The 25,430-nt window shown below is 37.9% G+C and overlaps 1 protein-coding gene across 2 annotated transcripts in view; it reads left to right on the forward strand.

The window, feature by feature from the left end:
• Positions 1-23,645, forward strand: part of ANOS1 (anosmin 1) — a 123,919-nt gene extending 100,274 nt beyond the window's left edge. The window contains exons 11-15 of one of the 2 annotated variants that reach the window (XM_030456553.1): positions 15,350-15,444; positions 17,586-17,757; positions 19,387-19,607; positions 22,120-22,261; positions 23,219-23,645. In XM_030456553.1, the coding sequence (XP_030312413.1) occupies positions 15,350-15,444; positions 17,586-17,757; positions 19,387-19,607; positions 22,120-22,261; positions 23,219-23,277 (689 nt within the window). In that variant the 3' untranslated portion in view covers positions 23,278-23,645. The remainder of the gene's footprint in view (positions 1-15,349; positions 15,445-17,585; positions 17,758-19,386; positions 19,608-22,119; positions 22,262-23,218) is intronic. The other variant, XM_030456545.1, reaches the window with a different exon arrangement.
• Positions 23,646-25,430: the final 1,785 nt, after the last annotated feature.

Below are 25,430 nucleotides of genomic sequence, written 5' to 3' on the forward strand. Positions count from 1 at the left end.
CAAATTGAAAAAAACTGAGGGACAGATTCAAAGAGGAGGAGATTTGTGCTTCCCAGAGGTGTAAGGTCAGGTTGTTCACCTCACAATCTACAGGCAAGATTCAGCCCAGTGGAACCATTTTTCTTCCAGCTTGTTTCCAGAAGAAAGATTATGTGACTTATGACAAAAATGCCAGTGCCCATAGTGAAATTGACCTTACAGGTAGCTTTCCAAATTCATTGTTACAGTTAATGGAGAAAAAAGTCATTGCCAGTACAGCAATAGTCATCTTTTTCCCAAGCATTGCACTAGGTATTAACTAATTATAAATGTAAGTTGGCTATCAAGCTTAACAGTAGATGTTACACCATGGTTAAGTTTAATGTTGACATCTGAATCTAGAACTAAATCCCATACTGTTTTACAAACTTGGAAATCATATTTGTATTAAAGCTTAAAAATTACTATAAAAACAAGTAAGGTAGTTAGAATTCTCCTAGTGGCTGAAAAAAGAGTTGTTTAAGATGAAATGAAGTCAGAGAATATTTCATAGCTTGGAAATAGTGTTTGTAAACAGTGTTTGTAAGTGGTGTAATCTCCACAATTAGAGATCATCAAAGGCAAGCATGGCACAGATCTATTAGAAATGACATGGATTCACATCCCTTGTGCCAGGGATGGACCACTTGAGTTCCTGTGTTGGTGATTGTACTAGCATGAATCTGTGTTCATCCGGTTATATATGGGAGACACCAGAGATCCACTGAGGTCATGTGGTGGGAGCAAGCTCTGCCATATGCACAAGGTTGTTGAGGGATATGCCCCAGCCATATAGTGGAAATAGCCTTAATTTTTCCTCACATAATAAACAGTGATAGCAAAGGTGTGTGAAGAGAGGTATATTATGGCAGTTTGTCATATTTACTCGTTTCTTTTCCTTTTTAAAAAAAGAAAATATCTGTGTTCTGAGTGACAGCCTATGCAGTAACTCAGTAGGAGCCATTGCCTCATGCGGAACTGAAACCTAGCCAGTTGCCTCCTCCTGAGAAGCAGCTTCTCTAGGCTCTTACAGAAGTTTGGAGGTTGTGTAGTCATGGATGATGTACTGACTGTAAATTTACGAGCAACAATGTACTGCAGAGCAAGCCTTTTTACTATGCAAGGAACTCAAGAGGAGAAGGATCTTGGCTGTGTGGTGTCTTTATGGAAGACAGCAGTTACTGGAGCCAGCTGCATTGGGAGTTGTAACCACACATCTTTCTCCTTTGTGTACTGTCTCAAGTCATGTTTAGGGAGCTTTAGCAGGTGCTTACACAGCAAATATAATAGGAAATAATGAGAGAGACTTTACCTCAGCTTAATGTATGGCCTGAAGTCTAGGCTATTTTCATTGCAGATAGGCAATTCCTTCCTGACAGGGAACTGACCTTCTGTGTGGTGGGTCAAAACAAGAATCCTTGTTGAATGAATTTTTTTTAAGATGAAGATGTTTAAACCAGTATGGTACGTTGATATAGAGTCTTCTACCTGTGATGAAAACTTCAGTGACTACTATAAGAGTAGTTTTTCTCTGGGTAAGAATGTTACTCATTTTCTATAGTATTAGTTGCTCAGTATTTTTGCTGAGTTCCTGAATTCAGTAGCTCTACCATTCTACTTAGATCTGAGATCCTTTTTCGGTTTTTTTGGTTTGGTTTTTTTGGTTTTTGGGGTTTTTTTTTTGTTCTGTATAAACCAAAAATGGCTCTGCAGAAGAGTTTTGTACTGCCTCGGTGTCATTTGCAGATGTGTCTCTGGGAAGCCAGTGTCAGATTACAATGATGACATCAAGGCTGAAGGTCTTGGTTTTGTATCATCCCCTTTGAGTAGAACTCATCAGACCTCCATCCTCTTCAACAACTGTAATAGAGGGGCATGTTGTGAACTATAACTGAACTGGTTTTATTCTGCAGTAAATAACTGATTGCTTATCAGTACTAAGAAGCTAAACACAGTATTTTAATTAAGGCCTGAGTAAGTGGATGGAAGATCCTATTTCCATACATATACATCATAATGTTTCACAGCCTGGTAGCAGCAAAGACTTCCTTAAGCCTGTACTTCAAGTGTCATTTCTTAAGTACCATTAGCTTCTGTAAGCATGAGGTATGAATGGAATGTAGGATCTGGACTTTACATTAAAATGAATCTCTTACTGAAATAATCTTTCCATTTGAATGCTTCAGTATGATGGCAATCATAACTTGACTTCAGGATGTATGCTTGCAAAAATAACTCCACACTTTAAGTAGTTAAAGTTGCTTAGCAAATGCACATAGTTTTGCTACACGCTCATCACAAAAGCATATTGTAATCATATGAATACAATAGTTTCTTTCTGAAAGAAGAAAATGTCTTTCACTTGCTTCCTCTAATTTAGGCCTGGGATTAGAGAAACACAATACATTCCTTAAGCAACATGAATCCCACTTTTGTAAATAAAAAGAAGAACTTTTGGCCATATTTTTTGGCCATCTTGACTATGTAAAACTAGAAATTATGTGTTATTTATATCAAATAGTGGAATCAACTTAAACAAATCACTTTAACTCCCTGATACTGTAGTTACAGACTACCATCCACTACCAAGAATAGATGTGCTCTGAACTCCCTACATAAAAAGGTTTGCTACAGAAAATTATTAATGTCCTTGGTATCTTGAGCATTAATCAAGACTGAAAGTGTGAAAATAAGATTATCATTATGTTTTCTCTCTGTTAGTCGTTTTGCCAACCAGAGAGCTGAGATTTTGAACTTCAGCTGAAAAGCCTTCAAATATCTGCAAATTTATCTTCAGGGTATGGAAATAAATTATTTCTCACAAACAGGAGGAAAAAAGTATTTTTTATGAGCTCACTGCATCAGCTCTCCTCACTTGCTAAAATAATTATAATCCATTAAAATATTAGCATGTAATTTAGTATGATGCTTTCCTTCCAAAGCAACATGTCACAGTTTTATTTTCTAACCCATTACTGTGCCTTAGCTACTGTTTTCTTAGTGCCTGTGTCTGAGTGTAACTTAACCCTAGTTTCTTCACTTTTCTTTGAATGAAGTCGATGAGCATTTCTGTCCCCTGTTTAAATTAAACATTTAAAGTACTTCTAGATAGTTAAAATCAATACATCGACCCCTTGGTTTTGCTTAAAAAGACAAATATTTAAAATGCATTAAGACTTGGCTTTAGGCTTCTTTCTTTGTGTTTCTGGTAAATGCTAAAGCAGAAAAAAAAAAGAATACTTAAGGCAGAGAGAGGCAAAGAATCCTCCATTGTCTGATAAGTCAACCAAACAAGAATAATGAATTAAATTACAGGGAAGAATAAAATGCAAGGCAAGGCAAAGCAAACAGAAAGCTGCCATTAATGCTTTTAAAACCAGATCTTAGGAAAACAAAATTAACTTTCACTTAGTTCAGGGAGATAAATGAAGTGAGTGTATGTGCTGACTCTTTGTTTGTAATAAGGTATTTCATATGGCAGGTTTTAAAATAATTGAAAGCTTTCCCTATGTTATCCTATGGCCCTTTCTCATGGACCTAGTGCCATTGAGGCTCATGAAAGCCTTGAATGCCAGTTGGAGTTTCTAGCTGTTATTGTAAGGAATTCATCAGTGTGTTTTTTTCACTAAGGAATTATTTAGTTTAGTACTAACTGTTGCACTAGGAAGATGAGTGTTTGACCAGCTGGCCATTTTCTAATTATAGATATTTAAGGACTAAATTATTTTTACTTGAATGTATTGCTGTAGTCCAGAAGGTTCTTTCAATAAGACCTCACAGTTATAGTGAAGTATATTCTCTGGTACTTCTGTGTGAATACAGAGACTTTGCCTCAGCAGAGGCTGATTGTGTACATACACATAATGTGCATTTGTATTTAGGGATTTAATTAGTAAAGCTGGCCCTGAGCACAGGAACCTCTGACTAGATCAGCTCTTTGGAAATTTACCAGTAGTCATTGCATAATTTTGCTGTTCCATATGTGCTACAGCTGACTCCGATGCCTGTAGCATCCTGCCTGGGGAAGTAGACAATTCTGTCAGCTTTAACTGTTGTGGGAAATTAGTTCAGACTTAAAAGAACATCTTGTGAGAGTCTGTGTGATTGATTCTTACTCCCCCCTGACTTACTCTTACATAGCCCTACTGTAGCTCTAGGAGGAGCAGAGTTTTTGTTATCCCACTGCTTTACTGCTTTTTTTTTTTATGCTGCCTGGAGAAACTGAATGGGGACCATCTGATTATGACCAGTTGTACTTTATAAACTCACTACAGGACTCGAAGGCTATTTGGTTAATGTCCAAATGTGAAGTGCTGACAATACTTAAAATGTTGCTGGTGGGAGTCATGAAAAACATCAACAAATAATACAATCTGATTGAGATGGCAGTGTGCAACTTCTCAAGTAGCATGAGCCCAATTAGTAGGAAAATCAAGAGTCCCCATACCCACCAGAGAGTATTGAGGGGACCTGGTGGAAGAGCTCACCTACCCACTCTGTCTACAGTCCTGCTTAACAGGGGAGGTCCCAGATGACTGGAGGTTTTCCAGTGTGATGCACACTTACAGGAAGGGCCAGAAGGAGGAACCTGGGAACCACAGGCCTGTCAGCTTGACCTCAGTACCAGGGAAAATTATGGAGCAGTTCATCCTCATTGCCCTTACATGGGAAGTGCAGGAGAGTTGGGAAATCAGGCCCAACCAGCATGGTTGCAGGAGAGGCAGGGCCCTCTTGATCAACCCAATCTCCTTCTATGACCAGGTAACCCACCTTGTGGGTGAGATAAAGGTTTTGTATATTGTCTACCTGGACTTTAATAAAGTCTTTGATACAGTGTCCCACAGCATCCTCCTAGAGAAGCTGATGGCTCATGACAGAGAGAGGTGTATTCTGTTTCTGTCAGTGGCCAAAAGCAAATCCAAAGGAACATAAGAATAGGGCCAATGTGTAGTGATACATCTGCAGATTATTTTCTCAGCTTCAGAATGCTTCTGCTTCATGGGATTTTCTGAGCCCATATGACTTAATTGTGTTTATTTGTTTTCAGTGCATTTTTCTTCTGAGAAAATATCCAATGTCCCATCAAAGTCAGATAAATTTTGGGCATCCGAATCATCCTGGATTATGGAGTTGCAGAGTTCTAAGTTCTTATGCTACAAAGAATCCCATTTTTTGTTTGTTTTGAAGCCACTTCTCCTAGCTTCATTTGAATACTGATTCTTATATTGGAGACATAGAAACCAGTCAAATTGTCTTGACCCTGTCTTTGTGTACATGATTTATAGATATTTAACCTGTTTTGCTCCAGTATTATTTTTTTTCTTGTAGACCTAGTGGTGAAATTGCAGGTTTAGAAACTGCATATTAATACCATTAACCTTATGAATAGCAGCTCAGCAAAACAACACCTTTGTATGGCATGCCATGATGCCAGCTTTAAAAGTTGATGGAGCATTGTGCATGTTTGTAAACTCACCCATATGGCTTTTGCATAGGGTATGAGAGAGAGAGGGGAGTAGCAGGTGCATCTCTCTCCATTTCCACTCTCTGTGGTGTTAGGGGTAAGCTGTGTCTCTAAGGCTACAAACAGCTATTGTGAGACTTGGAGCTTATAGGAGGTAAATTTCCTAGTGATAGAAAACTAGATTGAGATACTGTTGAGCTCATTTTGTTGAGGATATTATGTGTGGGAAAAGGAGTGAGGGTAGAGGTAATCTGGCTTTGAGATGATCCAAATTTATATCACTGAATATAAACATCTTTAAACCTTGAGGCATTCTAATTCTAGATAAAACCAAGAATACTGTGTCACAGACCTGTCTTTAAATTGCACATTAATCACTAATACTTTTTTTTGGAAAGGCTTATCATTGTACTCTATAAAGAATGTGCTTTATAGAAAGAGGGTTTGTTTTAAATGGCATAATGTGAGAAACAAAATCTTTGTGTTTTAAATGACACTGCTTATATTCCATGTAAGAGCAGGAAACAGTATAGTTTGCCTTGTTAGGAAGTGTTTATTGAATGAAGTTTAAATATCAACTAGAGGGGTTTGGTGTTTATTTTAATCATAGTGCTTTAATAGGTGATTATTAAAAAGTTATTTTTCTCAGAGGTGTCATGAGTGCCATGAATTTCATAACCAAACATTTGACACTGTGAGGTTTGTTGTTTTTTATTTTAGTTTGTTTATACCACAGGATGAATCAGTGCACAGACAGCTATGAGCCAGAGCTGTTTTAATTTAATGTTTAAGAGAAATTACCTTGAATGCCTGAGACAGAAGAAATTAACAAAATAGTTTTTATTCTATCTTTGTTTCCTGTCCTATCTTTAGCTTCAGATTTCAAACATTGGCAAGAAATGCCATGATTCAGGGAGACTAGTAATATCTCATGAACCTATTAAATGAAGAAATAAATAGATGTAATGATCAGGTAATGACTTAGATGATGTTTTCCTTCTCTGCAGAACAGCAAAGTAGTTCTCAAATTGTTCTTCATTCATGCTGTTATTACAGGGCAGTAAATACCATATAGATGACTTTGAATTTATATCATGTTTTCAGAACCAAAGCAAATAGTAATAAGTAGCACTGCCTCATTTACTCAGTTGGATTTACCCGTATTTAAGTCTTCCCTGCATATTTTTAAGGACTTCTAGAACAACTGAATTTTAGCAAAAAAAAAAGAAAGGTTTATGGAAACTTGCCTATTGTAGAACTCTGTGTTGCCATGGAGAATAATGGTGGCCTGAAAAACAGATGAACCCAAGCTTGAGAGAGCAGCAAACACTTCATTATATTCTATTTCAAGTATTTGGTTATGCAAATAGTTGTTGGTGTGGAACTACAGACAGTTTATGCTGCAGAGGAAACACTGCTGCTCCTTGTTCTGCCAGAATGGTGGGCTGGAAGCAGTGCTATATTTTGTTAGATGCACAGTTGTAAAGGGTTATCAGGAGCTGAATCCTGGGACAAGATAGGGCAGGAAGTTTTCTTCAGGAAGCCTTTGACTTGTACACATCTCTAGACACTTCAAAGCTGATAAAATGTTTTTCTTTCTGCAAGGCAAAATAATTTTTGCCATTTACAATGGTTATTTTTACATTCACCATAGGATAGCTGTGCCATTCAGTAGAACAAGATAACTAATTTTGGTCCTGGATGGGGTGTTGTTTGGCACAGATCTCCCCAGGATCATACTGAAACAATTCATCAGACTTTTAGATACTGAGGCATGCACTTCATGTGTTCGGAGCAGATTCTGTCCTGTGATGTGATATTGAATATAAATTCTTTACCCTTTGCTATAGCCTATTTTTAGAACAGTAATGCTGCAAGACACATAATCCAGAAAGGAAATTACTTAATGTTGCTGTATTTCCTTCATACTATTAGTCTAGGAAAATCAAAGACATGTTCAAGACTGCCTTCTAACTGTAGTTTGTATGGTCATTAATGTCTTGATCATCGTGGGTACTAACTTTCTGGCCTGATCCATTACCTACTCTTAGCTATTTTAGTCAGCTCGACTGTTCATATGCTTATGTGCTTTGTTGAATCAGGGCCAGAGTGCTCACAAGCTTGTAAGATCAACCCCAAGTATGACAAGGAAAACAAAAACCATGTGGCCAGTCACAAATGATCATTGCAGTTTGCTGAATAAAATACAAGATTTAAAAAAATATTATAAATCCAAAGGTCTAGCTACATTGCAGAATAAATTCTTCCAGTAATTGTCCAACTGAATTGCTTCACAGAAATTTAAGTCTCCTTATGAAATTCTGTTTGAAGAAAGGTTAGATTTGAATGAAGACAAAAGGTTTATATAATGGCAAACTATCTTCCAAACTTTGGTAACAACTCCCTTTGACATACAATTCCATTATTCATTCTATGTATATATTTTGGAGGGAGTCAGTTTGCTGAGGCAATGACAAAAAATGCAGATTTCAGTTTTTACTGAAATACTCATTTGATGTGTGCTTGTTATTAATTTTTAATTAATACAGTTATGCTGCCAAGTGTAGAGGTTTTTATATATCTTATTTTATAATCTTCACTTTTTTACCATATTTTATTCTAATGGGAAAATCTACCAGACTCTACTTGGTAAGTGCTTCATATCCTGTCCCAATACAGGTCACCTTGATGTTACTGTGCTCATTGATGACAGACATTTTTATTGTATTTAATCCTTAATTCTGTTGTTGAACATGTCTGAAATCTTGTTTTCTGGAAAAACCCATTTGATTTTTCTTTCTAATGTTTATGATTTGGTTGCCTGCATAATAATGAGGTCACAGCTGGAAATACTTGGAATTTTTATACCAAATTGTAGACACCCATCATCCAACAACCACCCATCAAACAGAATAGTATAGAATTCTAGAGTTGAAATACTTTTACAGCAGGGACCATTGCCATTATCACCACTTGACAGGGCTGGAACAAAGGCAAGGAGCCATGAAATGCTTTCCCTAAAGGCCTCCAGCAAACCAGTGGAAGAAACTAGCCTCAGTTACCAAAAAGATTTGCTACTGTTTTCTTTCTATGGATCACAGGAATAGAAAGAAAATTATGCCTCTTAAATCTGTCTACCTGGCTTCCTGGAGTGAATGCAAGGTTTTGTCATATTGGTGGCGTTGGACTCTGTGAATAAACTTCACTGCTGTTCCTGACCATGCTGTGCCAGTTTGCTACAAAGCAGACTTCAGTTCATCATGAATGTCAAGTTGACATCGTTTTGCAACAGTAAATATAATATAAAGCAGAAAAAAAAAAGCGTTTGAGGCAAAGAAAGGACCTGTCTGAAGTAACATGGTAGAAAATAAGAAAACACATCAGATGTAATTATTCACATGGCTGGCAGTAAGCTAAATATACAACAGAACAAAAATCTAGAAAACATTGGAGAAAAGATGAGGGAAAGAGATTCCTTTTTATGTAGGTTATTTTCAGTAACTATAGGACTATTTAGATCAGAAATTACAGCTAGGAAAAGTTGCAGAGATACCTTGCATTGTGATTTTTCTATATTGGCCTTGGCCTTCAAATTCTGGGGGAAGATGATGGCAATGTAGAATGTAGGCCTTCCTATTAAGTATTGTTAATGGTTATGTTGCAGTACTTTAAGAAGAATATTTTCATCTAAGATGCTTAAACTGTGCATATGAACCTGCACTTTTCAAAGTGGCAGACAGAGGTATTTGACATCAGCATTAGTGGGATTATGACCTGTTTATACAGCTTAAAGATACAGAATAAATGTGGATTTTCCACCTCAAAAATTTAAAAATTTTAAGATTTATTTTCATTGAAATGGAATTAGAGAGCTTCGAATGGGTAGGGCGAAAAAGAAGATAAATCTGATGAATATAAAGAGAAGTAATCAAGAGATCAAGAGATAGCTGTGTGGAGATACTCATGTGGAAGTAAAGACTATTTTTTGGGCTAAACATAGGAGAGAGGGAATCACACCAGACATCTTTTCAACATGCTTTTGAACAGCCCCTGATCAATACATTTCCAGTTAGAGACTTAAGATTTCTGTCCAAATGGCTGCATACCCTTGTTCTGTGTTAACAGCTAAGCATATTTGGAATTTTAAGAACATGCTCATGTGATGTCTGTGTGGGAATGTTTTCTTAAAGCTAGGAATGCATGCTTCAGAAAATTTATTTTAAAAGTCATACCCAAAATAATTGTTGTTAGCTATTAGTTTATTTGGGAGGATTCATTTTGTGAAACTCTTTAGCTAGAGTAGTTGAAGGTCAGTTGAAGGTAAGAAGGACAGTAACTTTAAAGGGACCTTTAAAACAATTTTTCTGGGTATTTTTTCCTTTTTGATTTTTTTTTTTAAGAAGCTTGAGAATTAAAGCAACTGTTTGAATAAGCTGTCTGCTGTAACAGTTTTTAAAGGAGTTCTTAAATGATTATTATGTTGACTAATTTCATAACCTTAGAGCTGCTCGAATAAGAGTTAGCACTTTGTATGTACTTCAGATTCAGTGTTTCTATACAAATATTTTTAGATCTAGGTAAGATGAATGCTTGACATTTGTGTAGGCATGAGTCCTTTTAGTGTTATATGGTATACTTTCTAACCATGAGAACAATGAAGTTATAAAGACTTAGAACAAGAAGTACGGAATCAAGAAAACTCCAGACTATTAAGATTATATACGAAAAAGGTTTTATAATGTGTTGTGAAATATCAGAGAACCTGACTAAATGAGTCTGACAGGGTTTTTTCAGTATTATGCACCTATTCTAGAAGGGATAGCAGAGCTTTCTGATAGAATTAGCCAAAATTAGTTAAATGTTAGATACTGGAACTCTCAAAAAAAACTTTTAAAAAAAAGATGTGGCTGTGAGTTACAATGTATTTATTTCAGATGGGCTTAATTCAGAACCATTAACTTTGGTGGTAGTGGCTGACATTCAGCTAGACTACAGCTTGGATACTCAGTTAGTAATCAATAGCTGAAAACTATAATCTAAATAAAACTGTAGTAGTGATTTCACTGGGAGATTGCATATTGCTGAAAGGAAGGCTGGGAGAAGTCTCACCAGATGTGAGCACGATCAAATATAAGATTTATTTGTTCCTTTTGTTTAAATTTTAAAAAGTGAAGTTATGTATAGTAAAAATCGTCATCTTACATTTACATTCCAAGTAATAGGAAGTGAAATAACATTTTTTTAACCCCTTACTCATTTTCTAGCTCAAATACAGAGTTTAAGAGAAACAATAGCTGTTTATAAATGGGTTACTAAGGGTTTATTAATCCAGGACAGAAGTAAGAAGGAAGAACTGCCTGAGAGCAGAAGTTCACATAAGGAATGTAAAGTGAGCTCCAAGAAAATCTAAACAGATTTCTACTGTTCCAGGAGCTGGAAATACTAAATATTTTGGGTTACAACCTGTTTAATTGAATTTATAAAGAGACTTAGTAAGCCTCTACTCAGATAAATCTGGCTGAGCGAGCTGTTTTAAGTTCTTGATGCTTGGGATTTCATGGAATCATAGACTCATACAATGGTTTGTATTCAAAGGGAACTTAAATATCATCTACTACCAACCCACCTATTTGGACATGGACACCTTCCACAAAAGCAGGTTGGTCAAAGCCCCATTTAACCTGGTATTCACTAATTCCATGAAGGAGGTATCCACAACTGCTCTGGGTAACCTGTTCCAGGATCATACCACCCTCACACTAAAGAAGTTCTTCCTAATGTCTAATTAAATTTACCCTCTTCCAGTTTAATGCCATTATCCCTTGTTCTGTTACTACATGACCTTGTAAAAAGTCCCTCCTCAGCCTTCTTGTAGGTCCTCTTCAAGCACTAGAAGTCCTCTACAAAGTCTCCCTGGAGTCTTCCCTTCTCCAGGCTGAACAACCCCAGCTCTCTCAGTCTGTCTTTGTAGAAGTGTTCCAGCCCTCTGATCATCTTCATGGCCCCCCCTCTGGACTTGCTCCAATAACTCCATGTCTTTCTTGTGTTGGGTTCTCCAGAACTGGACACAATACTCTAGGTGGGGTCTCATGAAAGTGGAGTAGAGGGGAGAATCACCTCCCTTGAACTGCTGGCCATGCATCTTGTAATGCAGCCCAAGACCTGATTGGCTTTCTGGGCTGCATGAGCTGCTGACTCAAGCTGAGCTTCTCATCAAGGAACACCCCTGAGTCCCTTTTCTCTGAACTGTTCTCAGTCCATTCTCTGCCTTACTGGCTTTTATAATGTTGCATATGCCAACTTCTCAAGGCTGTCAACGTCCCTCTTAATGGCCTCCCTTTCCTACAGTGTGCTGACCTCAACACACATTTTGGCATTGTCAGCAAACCTGCTGAGGGTTCATTCAATCCCACTGTTCATGTCTCTGACAAAGATGTTAAACAGCACTGGGTCCAATACTGACCCTTAAGGAATGCCACTTGTCTTTGGTCTTCGTTTGGGCACCAAACTGTTGACCACAACTCTTTGAGTGCGACCAGCCAGCCAGTTCCCAATTCACCAAATGATCCATCCTCTGAATCCATGTATTTCCAATGTGAGACCAGGATGTCATTCAGGGCAGTGTCAAAGACTTTGCACTAGTCCAGGTCGATGATGGCAGTGCTCTTCCCTTGTCCACAGGTACTGTGACCACATCATAAAAAGCTACCAAATTTGTTAGGCACAATTTGCCCTTGGTGAAGCGATGCTGGTTACCACCAAACACCTCCACATTCTCCATGTACCTTAGCAGATCCTTCAGGAGGATCCGCTCCATGATCTTGCCAGGCACAGAGGTGGGACTGACTAGACTGTAGTTCCCTGGTTCTTTCTTTTTTTCCCTTTTTGAAAATGGAAGTTATGTTTCCCCTTTTCCAACTAGTGGGAACCTCACCGGGCTGCCATGACTTTTCTAATATGATGGGAAGCAGCTTTGCAACTTCATCTGCCAGTTCCCTCAGAAGCCACAGCTGTATCTCATTAGGTGCCATAGACTTGCACACATTCAGGTTCTTTAGATGGCCTCAAACCTTCTCTTCTTCTGCAGTGGGAGCACCTTCTCCTAGTTCCTGCCTTGGTGTTCTGCAATTTGGGTGGTGTGGCCAAAGCCCTTGCTGGCGAAGACTGAGGCAAAAAGGTTGAGCACCTCAACCTTCTCCATATCCCACGTGATCAGGTCTCCTGTTTCCTTCTGGAGAGGTCTCACATTTTGCCTACTCTTCCTTTTATTACTAACGTAACTGTAGAAGCTTTTCTCTTTACCGTCGATGTCTCTGGCCATACTTAATTCTGCTTGGACTTTTTATATACCTACTGTCATCCCTGTCTACTGAGACAACGTCTTTACTCCTCCCAGGCTACCTGTACTTGCTTTCACCCCTCTGTAAAATTATTATTTTTTTTTACATTTAATTTTGTCTAAGAGGTTTTTGTTTTCCATCCATGCAGGCATTCTGGCATTCTCATCTGCCTTCATCTTTGCTGGGATGCATTGCTCCTGAGGTGGTAGGAGGTGGTCCTTCTTGAATGTTGACCAGCTTTCTTTGGCTCCTCTCCCCCCCCAAGCCTTTATCCCATGGTACTCTTCCAAGAAGAGCTGTGAAGAGGTCTACGTCTGCTCTCCTGAAGTCCAGGATAGTGAGCTTGCTGCACGTCCTCCTTATTGCCTAGGGATCCTGAATTCCACCATTTTGTGGTCAATGCAGCCAAGGCTGCAGCAGTGCACCAACCTATCCTTTCTGATGAGTACAAGGTCCATCAAAGCAACTTTTCTCATTGGTTCCTCTACCATTTGGAGAAAGAAATTGGCATCAATGCATTCAAGGAACCTCCTGGATAGCTGGATCCTTGCTGTGTTGTCCCTCCAGCAAATATCAGGGTGGTTGAAATGCCCCATGGGGACCAGCTGTGAATGCAAAGCTGCTCCCATCTGTCTATAGAGGGCCTTTTCCACTCAGTCTTCTTGGTCAGGTGGCCTGAGGCAGATATCATATGCCCCTGTCTTACCTTTAACCCTGACCTATAAGCCCTCAGTCAGATCCTCATCCATTCCCAGGCAGAACTCCCTCATAGCTCTAGAGGCACGCACAGGTCTATAACTCCTCTTGTTTGGTTTTTTTTCTCCATGCTACATGGAGACATGGAGACATTTAAGTTGGGCCTCCACTGAAGCTTTTCCCTCTGGCTATCTCTCACCAGTTGCCCATGTAGAGATACCTACCTGATGTGTGTCTCTTACCCACTTCATGACGGCTGGATAATGACAAGGCTTAATTGGTTTGAATAATATCTACCAAAGTGATTGCAAGTGTAAGGATTGCAAGTGTAAGTCATTTTAAGTGAAAAAAAGCCAATTTCTAGCTTTTCAAAGGGCAGTCCACCTTAACATGCAGATAATTAAAAATAATATGTTGTGATTATCAGATAACATGCAATCAAGTACAGATTCACTGTGGTTAATTGTCACAGAGTGTACATCATTAATATAGTGTGATTAATATAACAGCACAAAGTTTTGAGGTCCCCAGAAGCCAGGTGTTTTGTTAGTTTTTCACAGGAGAGGGGTGCAAGCAGGTGATAAGCAGTAATTGTGTGAACTGCAAGAGGTGAAATCAGATGAAAGCTACTTACAAGTGCACTGTGAGTTTGTGTATTTATCTGATAGGCATATCAAGTGGGAAAACCCAGCAACTAAGAGGCAAGTGAAAGCACATCCACTTATATATGTATTTATTAAATGAAAGGGAGCAATGACAAGGCAGCATAGATTTCTTCATAGATTTCTTTTTGGGGAAAAAAAAAAGTTGGTTCTCCAAAGAAATCACACAAATTTTTTATGAAGACAGCTGCTGAAAAAAAAACTGTTTCAAGGATCTTCTTATCAGTCTTTTTACAAGACTACTAGTTTCAGACAATACTTATTTTCTCTTTAGTATACAACCCTCCCTTTTTGCATCCAAATTGCTCACAGCAGTCTAATGCCATATCAGTCCTTAAGGCATCAAAGATAGTTGTTCTCCCCCCTGAAACCCACAGTCAGGCAATTGGCATTAGTGCTTATTTCATACCAAGCTAATTAATAATAACAGATACAATTTTGCATCTCCTGTATCAAGATGAAGAGAACTAAATCCTGAAAAATGACAGGAGGTACATGCATACTTGATGAGTTGTTCTTCCTCTGTCTGATTCTTTATTCCCCTTTGGTTTTCTTCCTTGTGCAATCAGTATTAGAGATGAGACTAGAAGAATTGGAAACTGGTTGAAAGCTGCAGCAAGTTTTGTCACTGATTTATATGAGGACAAACTTAAGCCTTTGGTATTGCTCCTCAGAATCAAGACTAGAATTTTATTTGAACAGATACTTAACAGCTTCTATGATATATACTGAAAAAGGGAAGCTCAGGGATTTACAGACATTTTCACATGTCTTCAGGCATAGATTTCTCAAGCAGTGCCAGGCAGCAGTATTGCAATGCTCTGACAATATAAGCTGTAATAAGCAGTTGACACAAATTGATTTCCATCATTTGCAGGATGTTTAGAGTAGCAGCATTTAAATTACCTTTTAATGCTTAATTTAAATGATTTCTTATACAAGAAATTTATCTAAGCAGTATGTGCTTACATATCTGAAAAGGCAAAGTCATTTTTTTAAGTCACTTTGCTGAAGCAAAGTTTGAATTAAATAATTGTATAAATTTTTCTCTTCACTCTGAGGAACCACTAGCTCTGTCATACTTAAACTCCTATTTTTATCCAGAGAAGCCAAGTTACAATGATAAAAGCATAATTATGTGTCTTTTCCTCTCTTTTTGTATCATTTAGATATCAGCATGAATCAATTCCAAGTCCACTGGTTAGTGGAGTCCTGTGCACACAATGACACCAAAGGACGTGGAAAAGCAACTGAGCTGACTTCTGTAAGTCTGCATTCAACCATCTGCTTTGCTCTGAATAGCTTCTAAGAAGCAAGAGAAAGCATGGTTCTGTAACATAGCACAGTATGCTTTATGCTGACATTTTTTTGATAAGGATGTTTTTTTATGTTCCTCTTCAGCAAAAAGATAAATATTATGCATCCTGGACTGTTTTGGGTTTCGTTGTGGTTTTGCTTGCTAAGCTAAAATACTTTCTTTTCTTTCTATCAGTTTACTCAGAAAACAACACCAGGCAAACAAACTCCTTACCTAGTACTTACATATTTCTACATCATGTAGAACATGGATGTTTATCTACAATTAACACTGTGGGATATAGCACAGTGCTAATGCTGAACATCGATAATAGTAATTAATAAACCATATTTTCTTTTAGACATGCAGGTGTGTTTCACCACACTGAGGAGAGTGATAGAATAAAAAAAAAAAAAGGACTGTAGGTGAACTATAGTAGACATTAAATCGTAAGTCACACAGATAAATAAGGAAAAAAGCTCTACAAAAGTACATGTCACCCCAAATTTATATTGCAGTGGCAGTTCTTTGAACTGAATTATTTGGCAGTCTAGTGTCATCTGTTTCTGTAACATGTTATTTGCACAACGCAGTACTTGTGATTGGTACATCACGATTCATTTAGTGGGTTTTGGACAATGGAAGACATTCCCCTTTCATTCTTAACCTGACCTATACTTCTGGGTCAATTCAGTGGCGTTAGTGGCATGTAAAAGTAGTTAAATCAAAAGATATCATTTCTCATACAAAGGCTGTTAGATTGTAAGATTTACTGCTGCATGAGGTCGGCAAAACAAATATTGAGGTAGATGAAAAAAATGATTGTGACATAGTGTTATGATCAGTCCCAATATTTCAAGTTGTGCACATTGAATATGACTGAAGGTGAGAAGAAAGTTAATATTTAAGAAGTTTATTTCCACTAGAGGTCAGGAAGACTCATTATACATGTGCCCAAATGCATTGTGGGATTAGTTCATTTCCTCTGAATTGTCTTAGGGTAATTAGTCCAATCTACCTTGGGAAACTGTGTTTCTTTTGAGGATGAAAATAATTACAAGCAAAGAAGGCTGACACTTCAAAAGGTTTGATACTGAACATGATAAGTAAAGGTGGAGAAAGTATCTAGGCCCTGTTGCAATAAATTAAAACAGTCCTGTCACAATTTTAAGCAGGAGTCAAGCCTATGAGACATTCTCCCAGCAGGTGGAAGACTGTGAGTCAAGTCCATTCTTAGTCCAATCTCTGTGTCCCGTCAAAAATCACCTTCCAAAGGAAGGTTAGACTAATACTGCTTAAAACTAAAAAAAAGAGCGAGTTGTGCTAGAAGAACTCTGGAAATTAGTGATTATGAAGGGAAGTAAAGATCAAAAAGGCAGGGAAAAACTTACGACCTTTACTAGTAAAGTATTATAGGACATTTTGCTAGAAACAAAACAAAACAAAACATTTTTGTCTCATGATTTGTGCGAAAGCTATCAGATTTTCAAAAATAATTTAGACAACAGTAAGAATTTAGCAGGACATGATTTATGCAGTTTTCCTCTCCAGTCATTCTCTTTAAAGAGAGAATTGTGCTTTGTAGTTAAACTGTGGAGCTTTTCTTCCTGATAGGCAGGCGGAAATTGTTAATGTACTAAAGGGGAAAAAAACGGATCCATAATGCCATGCTAGATATTGAATGTGCTTTCAGAAAGTTAAATGTGGCTGAAGTCTGTCATTTACAGCAGCTTTACTCAGCTTTCTTCCATTTATTTAATTTATTAACATTTATATCCTCACCTTGATACCCCCGTTGCTATCATGTCAGGGAGACTGTTCTAAATGTTAGAAGCCAGTTTCTTTGATGCAGCATTTCAAAGGAACTGTCTACAGTTGAAGGATAAAACCAAATGCCATGCTAATATATTTTGCTACTGAAAATATTCATAATATAGGCAGTGTTTGCTTTGTTCTTTGAGTAAAAGCCATGTTGGCATGTGTTAAACATATCAGGAAAATGCTTTGTTTGAGAAAACTTTTCATCTTCTGCCAACCTTATTTTTCAATTTTTTTTTTTTTCTAGAGTTCGATTTGTTGCATGTGATTTGTTTTTCTTCTTCTTCTAGGAAAACTACATGATTCTGAAGGACCTGTCATTTTCATGCAAATATAAAGTAACTGTTTTGCCTGCAAAATCTAAAGGTCGTTTTAAACCTGAGAGTATTTTCTTTGTTACCCCATCTTGCTCTGCATTTAAAGAAAAAAGCCACAAGCACATTAATTGTCCTGCTGAAGGAGGTAAGGCACAATCTGAAGAAGTAGCCAGATAGCTTCAAATGCATTTGTAATCACCAAACAGAAGTCTTTAAAAACAATTCTAAAAAAGCAAATGAAAGATTCAGAACTAATAAAAATGTGATTAATGCTTTTGTGAAAAATCAAGTAAAATACAGAGCGATACAGATTTTGGCTACCACATTACTGTTTTGTCAATGAAGTGATAATTTTAGTGGACCATTTGTAAACATTTGATGACATTTTTTATTACACAGTTTTTATTTTTGTAAGTAAGAACACTTTAACTGTTATATTTATTATAATGATAGATAATAACTGTAATCATAGTTATGCTGGCACAATCCACCTTCTGAATGTTTTGCTACTGATGCAAGCTGCTTTTTCAGTTTTATTTAGATTAATTCCACTTTCAAATATCAAATAGGAAGACACTCATAGCTTTTACAGTGCTGCCATGATGGTAGGTACAGTTAGAGGGTAATTGCAGAATCATGGAGATGTTGGTTGGTAAGGACCCCATACAATAGTGAAGTCTTGAAGAAGAGTGGCTGGTAAGCTGCCCAGCAGAAAAGTATTTGGGGGTGCTGGTTGACACCTGGCTTAATATAAGGCAGCAATGTGCCCAGGTGGCCAAGAAGGCCAATACGCATCCTGGCTTGTATCAGGAAGAGTGTGGCTGGGAGGAGAAGGGAAGTGATCATGTCTCTGTAATTGGCGCTGGTGAGGCCTCACCTCAAATCCTGTGTTCTGTTTTGGGCCTCTCACTACAAGAAAGATACTGAGGTGCTGGAGTGTGTCCAAAGAAGAGCAACAAAGCTGGTGAAGGGTCTGGAGCACAGGGTTTAATAGTGGACTTGGCAGTGTTAATTTACTGGTTGGACTTGATGATCTTAAACATCTTTTCCAGTCAGATTAGTTCTATGATTTTATGACTTCTGGGTCCTAAGGCAGTCCAGCTGCTTGCTTGAATTGGTGCTGTTGCCAGCACAGGGTCAGGTCAGCCTCTGCTTTGCACAACCAACTCTGGGAACCTCTAATTTCAGCTAGAAGGTAGCTCTCTCACTTTGACTACCCACTGACCCCAAGGGTACTGACATGCTTTGAGGGTCACCAGAGTCCTGTTGGCCACCATCACCACTTCCTCACCACCTCCTTCCTGACCATTTTCAGCATTATGACCTTATTCCTGGGGAACTGCAACTCAAGCATTTTTTTCCCCTACTCAGAGTGCCTCTATTTTTTCTATGGTTTCAGAGCATGAATTTCACTTTCTGCCAGCATCTTAGAGTTCTGTGAGATCCTTTGGGTTTTGTGGTCCCAGAATTAAAAAACAGAACTCAGTTATTCTCACATATAGAGGAGCAGACTGTGAACAATACTTTAAGCTTTTCTTTCTGTTGCCTGAAGCTGTCAGGATTTCATTTGAAGTTTAAATTTGGCCCAAAATGCCAATGAAATCTATCAGGGATGCTTTGGTTAACAATGGAAATGCAGTGTCAGAAAGCTAACAGGATCTTGGGTAAAACCAGACAGAGATCTCTGTCTGACCTTGTTTTTTGCAACTAAATGAATGTTATTAAACATTGTCTTTCGAAGTTTAGCTTATCTTTCTGCTTTCCAAATTTATAGTGCCAGTTCTACCCAAAGTGTTGGCAAAACCCGAGAACCTATCTGCGTCTTTCATTGTCCAGGAAGGTAACATCACTGGTCATTTTTCCTGGAAGATATCTAAGGCAGACCTTCACCAGCCCATGACAGGATTTCAAGTCACTTGGGCAGAAGTAACCACAGAAAGCCGGCAGAACAGCTTACCCAACAGCATCATTTCACAGTCACAGATATTGCCAGCAGTAAGTTCTTTGTTACTTTCCTTTGCTAACAGCTTCATAAATGTGTTTGTACGTGGCCTGTTTTGAATGTTAATGGTGATGCAGATGTCACACAGCTTTCTCTGGCTCTGCAGGCAAGTTGGAGCAGAAAGTGCTTAATTTTTCCTCCTTGCTGGAGGAACAAAGCATGGCAACTCTTTTTGATGACACATCAAAAATTTTAATGCTCACAATTGTCAAATTAGCAGCCATTGTCTTGAGAAATGCCTGAAGGGAGGAAAAGATTATCCATGTGGCAATGGCTTTTATTTTCCCTTGATGATCAGGTTGTTCAGCTTGATGGTTACTATAGTTTTACTAATTATTTGGTGCCCAAATCAATGGATTTAATAGAATTTTGTACTCTCTTGAGTCATTCATTGCTCTGAGAAAAATAAAAATAATTTCTCCCTCTGTCATTACATTACCATTGTCTGACCGACAAATAATATAAAGGAGAACTAGATTTTATTGTTAGGGGAAAGTGGGAGAATTATCAGTTCGGATTCCTCCCCCTGTTTGGTTTAACATAGTTTTTGCTGTTTCAGTTCTTCTTCTGGCAGAGGCAGGTGAGGAGCACTTCACTTTGACTCTGTTGACAGATCCACCAAAGTCAGTACAAGGGTTTAAGCAGCTGGACTTGATACAAACTCAGCTAACAGCACTGGGAGTCTTTCCATTCACTTCAGGGAAGTGGATCAAGGCAATTGTGTCTAGAGAAGAGCTGGCTTTTCACAACATTTGTTTCATCAAGGATTGAGTAAAATGTTTTGTTGGAAGCATCTTAGATTCAATGAGTTTTCCCCAAATCCAAGACAAAGTTCTCACAATTCTTTCCTAATTCCTAGCAGATTGCAGTAAGGCTAGGGCACCCATGTTTCAAATCCTGTTGTCCTGGGGGGAGAGCAACACAGTTGACGGCTGATGCTCTAAAACTATGTGGCAAGCTACCATGTGGTATGCAAAGCTGTCTTGTTACAGCTTAGTACAGACTGTTGTGATGTGCACCAGTTCATTCAAAGCTCAAGCCACAGTCTGGAGCAGATCAAGAGATGGTACTTTTCACTTCAGTTTTCATCTTTTCTTTTAGGAACAGATGTGTATTTTATTCAGAATTTCCTTCCATTTTTTTAAGCTTTTGGTTCAGTTAGGTCCAGAATACATATAAAGTTGTATTTGAACTGTACTGTGCATTGTGTTATGCTTTATTTTTTGTCATTGTTTTCCTCTGTAGAGGAAACTGTAGAGCCTGAAGATTCCTTTTATTTTATTATCTGTCACTGAATGTATCTCACTATTTATGGCAGTTGGTTAGGATAACTGGTTTGAGATAAAACTGTATCTCCTACATCTCAGAAGGGTATTTTATGGTGAAGATATATGATAAAAATCTAGTATTTACAGAGCAGGGGGTGAAATCCACAGATCCCAGCTGCCAGAGAAGCACCTAAATAAGTAGAGTGAATGTTGAGATATATGCACTCCTCTCTCTCCAACCTATTCAGTACATTACAGAAGGTGGAACAGCTCAGCAAGGTCTGTTAAAAGCAGCCTCATCTCAGAATACACATTAATTTGGCAGTAAAAGTACACATTACACTCCTGCCCTCCCCTCCCCTCCTTTTTGTGTTCTTTCTCTTTTCCCCTTTGCTGTCTGCTCTGGCAGTAAACAGCAAATTATCAGTTGTTCCCAGAGCCCTCATAGGTGCCAGCCAGAGAAACATGCCCTGCAATGTTCTGGCCAGCCCATACTGGCTGTTTGAAGGAGCAATCTGTGCCCACATTGTCCGCTGTCACAGCCCTTCTGTCCCCTTCCTGGGACAGGGCCTTTTCAGATTGGAATAAGATGAATCAGGACTTACAATTTCTTCGTGCCCTTCAGTCTTTACTCAGATGCATTCACATTTGGGAGTATTTATAAACTGACTCTGACATTATTTTACAGAAGTGTAAGCGACTACACAAAGGTATCGAGCATTGGAAACATAGGCCATCATGCCAAAAATAGGATTAAGAACAGAAGGCAGATTCTCATGGTATAATTGGGGCAAATGCTGAAATCTCTGTAGCCACACTTACTTTCACTAGCTGCAGCAGGGGACCAGACCTGTGAATTTTTATCATCAATTTACCCATTAGTGGAATACACAGACAGATCAAAAATAAAAAGACACTTATACCATGAACATTTTTTTCTTTTTTGTTACTAATGAGCACATAATCCATTTTCAAGATGAAGGAAAAATTTGGACCATGAAACTACAATATTATGGTAAAAAAGTATGCTCAAAGCCAATGGCAAGCAAAAAATACAAAATAAATCCTCTCAACAAAGTGAAGCACACATCAAAGCCTTTTAACAGAACTCTAGGAAAAGAAGTTGTGGGTTTTGAGAGTGACAGAAGCTCTTTAAAGTACTCCTTTGTGTGACTAGATCAGCTATGTTTTATTTTCAGATGCTCTGAGAATGAATGTGATTTATTTTTTTTTTTAGGATCATTATGTACTTACTGTGCCCAATCTGAGACCTTCGATGCTGTACCGCTTGGAAGTTCAAGTGCTGACAACCGGTGGGGAAGGGCCCGCTACAATAAAATCATTCAGAACACCTGATCTTCCTCCTTTTTCACCCCACAGTAAGTAGTATCTCATTTTGACATGTGGTTATACGTTACAGAACTTTGGTCCTACACACATTAGCAGTTTTCCCAACTCTTAGTGTATTGATTACAGTCGCATTCCATGAATTTAAGATATGTGAAAATACTGGTGTTTTGTTGTAGAACGTTGTAGAATGCTCCCGAGTGCTCCCGAAAAGGTAGGGGGTGTGACCCCTTTGCCATGCCCAACCCCATGTTTGAGGGGCCAATTACATCGGCCTGTGCTACAGGTAATAATACGGGTGGCCAATAATACGTTATGTTGGTGTGTGGTGGCAGGGGCATGGTCACAGAAACACTATATAAGTAAAAGTTTCTGCGCAATAAAGGGGAAGCTTGTTTATCAACCATATTGGTTGTATTAGTTTTCCCTCACCCTCTCCGACAGGTTTTTGTCCCCTAGCTGCCCATCAGCAATGGTGGAAGCAAATGCAGTCTATCTGTAGCTCAGTTGTGCTAAAACATTTGTCACTCATTCCACCAGAGTTCTTCAACTTACACCTATAGCACTTTGGATTTGAGGATTGTCTGTCTTCCAAGTTTTACCTAGGCCTGGGATTGCTTGGCTTTCAAGATCAGATTTTTCTGGATGCATTCAGCCTAAAACCTGATCATATGTTATGCAGTGCACACCTCTTAATGACCACTTCCAGCATCTTATAACTTTTGGAAAAATACAGCTCAATGTTGTGAAGTTCAGCAAAACAATAGAACTACTTAGTCCAAGATTCATCAGTTTGAAACCTTTTGTCCTTTCCACAGTTGCTAAAGTTGCCTGGACTGAACATGCATATAGTTGTTGGAACAGGCAGTTCATTTAGAAGCTGAAGGATTGCAATATGAAGGCCTCATTTAGACCTTTTAGTACAGATAAATGATGGTGTTACATATTCGGGATTTGATATATGCATATTCTCCTTTTTTTTTGATTAGGACCTCATCTGAAGCAACATCATCCACATCACTACAAGCCAGCCCCAGAGAAATATTAGACTGTTTCAGATGATTATACAAATTACTGAAAGAAAAACTGATCTCCCAAATGCAAGCTAGGAAAAGACACATCTGAAGGAACAATGAGCCCAGTTTTCTAGAGGAAGTTGCCATCCTGTATGATCTGTGTCAAATTCTCTGTAGATTAACCATGATGAATCTCATTTGCACTAAGGCCAGAATGAAACATAGAGCAAGTATCACTTCAGTTCCACCACTATTCTACAAACTGAAGATTGCATCCAACTAAACACCTGTGAGATAATGAGAACTGTGTTTATTATGTTTTTGTATTTCTGTGTTTAAAGTGCATTGAAACGGTGCAGTGTATACAGCTTTTTCTCTGAGTGAATTCAATGTTAATATTTGCAAGGTCATCCTATGGTATATACGTACTTTTAAACTCTGGAGGCTGTGTTCTCAACTGAGAGTTTAAATGGTCTATTTTACTTAAAGCTCTGCCTGTCCTCAGTTTAAGCCTTAGTGTATTTTGCTATTATGGAAGATCTCCATATGTCTGAAATAAGGACATAAGTAAAATAAGCAACAGTAGCAGAAACCCTAATATTGTCAGTATTACTAAATGCAGTGTCAGCACAGAGGAGAATAATAATACATTTGTATCAACCATATATTCTGAAATGGTAATGTTTTAGCATGTAGATCTATTAACATAGCTAATAGCAAAAAAATATAGAGGGTAGATGTACCATTGTAAAGAAACAAACAACAGTTTATAAGATTGCTGAAAATCTATGGCAATTAATGCCATAGGGCCTGAAAGGATGACTTTTGAAATACCACTTAGAGTTTTTTGGTATATAATGTTTCAAGGTATAATAGTATCTTGAAAGAAACTCCTATTTTCTACTTAAAAATCTGAATACTTAGCAGAAAAATTTAGAAACTAATTTTCTGCAGTAACTTTATTATTCAAGTAGCTGTAGAAATACTTTCTTGGCTTTGGCTTTTAATGCAGGTATCTCTTTTCCCCATGGATCTTTTCAACAGATGGATAAATGTATTGGCTTCATGCTATTCTGCTTACAGAAAGAATTATGTGACAATATTCTGGCATCTGGAAAAGATTGTCTTACAGTTTATTTGAATGCATTTTTCAAATTTAGATGGAAGGGTGCCCTTTTCAACCATAAGTGAATTCATATTGCCTTATTGTGCAATATAAACTGTCTAGAATAATTTGCCACAAAGAGACATCCTTTGATAGTAAATAGAAACTGCTTGGATTTATTATCAGGAGGACAGAAAGTATCTGCCAATAAGCATACATATAAATACTTGTAATCAGCTTCTCAAGATGTTCAAAGTACTACTGCATACTTTGGCACAGTTTTCTTCGCTCCCTGAACCATCATATAGTGAGACTAATGGACCTCAAACTTTTAATTGTCAAAACTTGACAATATGGCCACTTTTTCTTCCAGCAGATGCTACAAACTTACCTGTACTACATATTTGTCTGAGATATTCAGTGAGAGGAATTCAGACATTGTGGAAAGTAAATACAGAGAAAAGGGATACGTACCTGAAACTGAGGATCAGTTATGTTTATTGTGCTAGAGCATTTACAAATACAGTTGGTCTGTACTGAAGTTTATAGCTTTTTGTTTCATTGATACCAGAGGGGGTGAAGGAAACTGGATTAATTTCTGATTAATTTCACTTACTCACTTCAGTTTTCCTAAATTTCTGCCTTTGGTGTCAAAAGGCTCTTTTTTTGCCACACTCTTTCTACTTTGCTTGTTGTCTTTTTTGATATGCACTCAGCGATCAGAAAGTTTTTGAGAAAATTTCTATTGATACATGATTTTGGCTTTTAACAAAGTTTTAAATATATTAAATGGTACGGTGCTTTTAATTCCTTCCTCTATCACTCTCTTATTTCCCCTTTCCCAAAATACATTAGCAAATAAACAGAGGACCTCTTCATAAAATTAGTAGTATAAAGGTTTATTTTTTATTTCGGCAGAAGGCTAGAGTCTCAGAGACTTTTGTTAGGATGGAAATGTTTTGTGTGTACAGGTCTCTATAAAGAAAACACAATTTGAATTAGATTGATGTGCAACAATGCTTTGACATCTCGATTGCACGAGGCATCAGTAGGGCTAGAAGTTATCTCGATGGTGTTTGC

The sequence above is a fragment of the Calypte anna genome, chromosome 1 (genome assembly GCF_003957555.1).
Source record: "Calypte anna isolate BGI_N300 chromosome 1, bCalAnn1_v1.p, whole genome shotgun sequence".
NCBI classification, from domain to species: domain Eukaryota; kingdom Metazoa; phylum Chordata; class Aves; order Apodiformes; family Trochilidae; genus Calypte; species Calypte anna.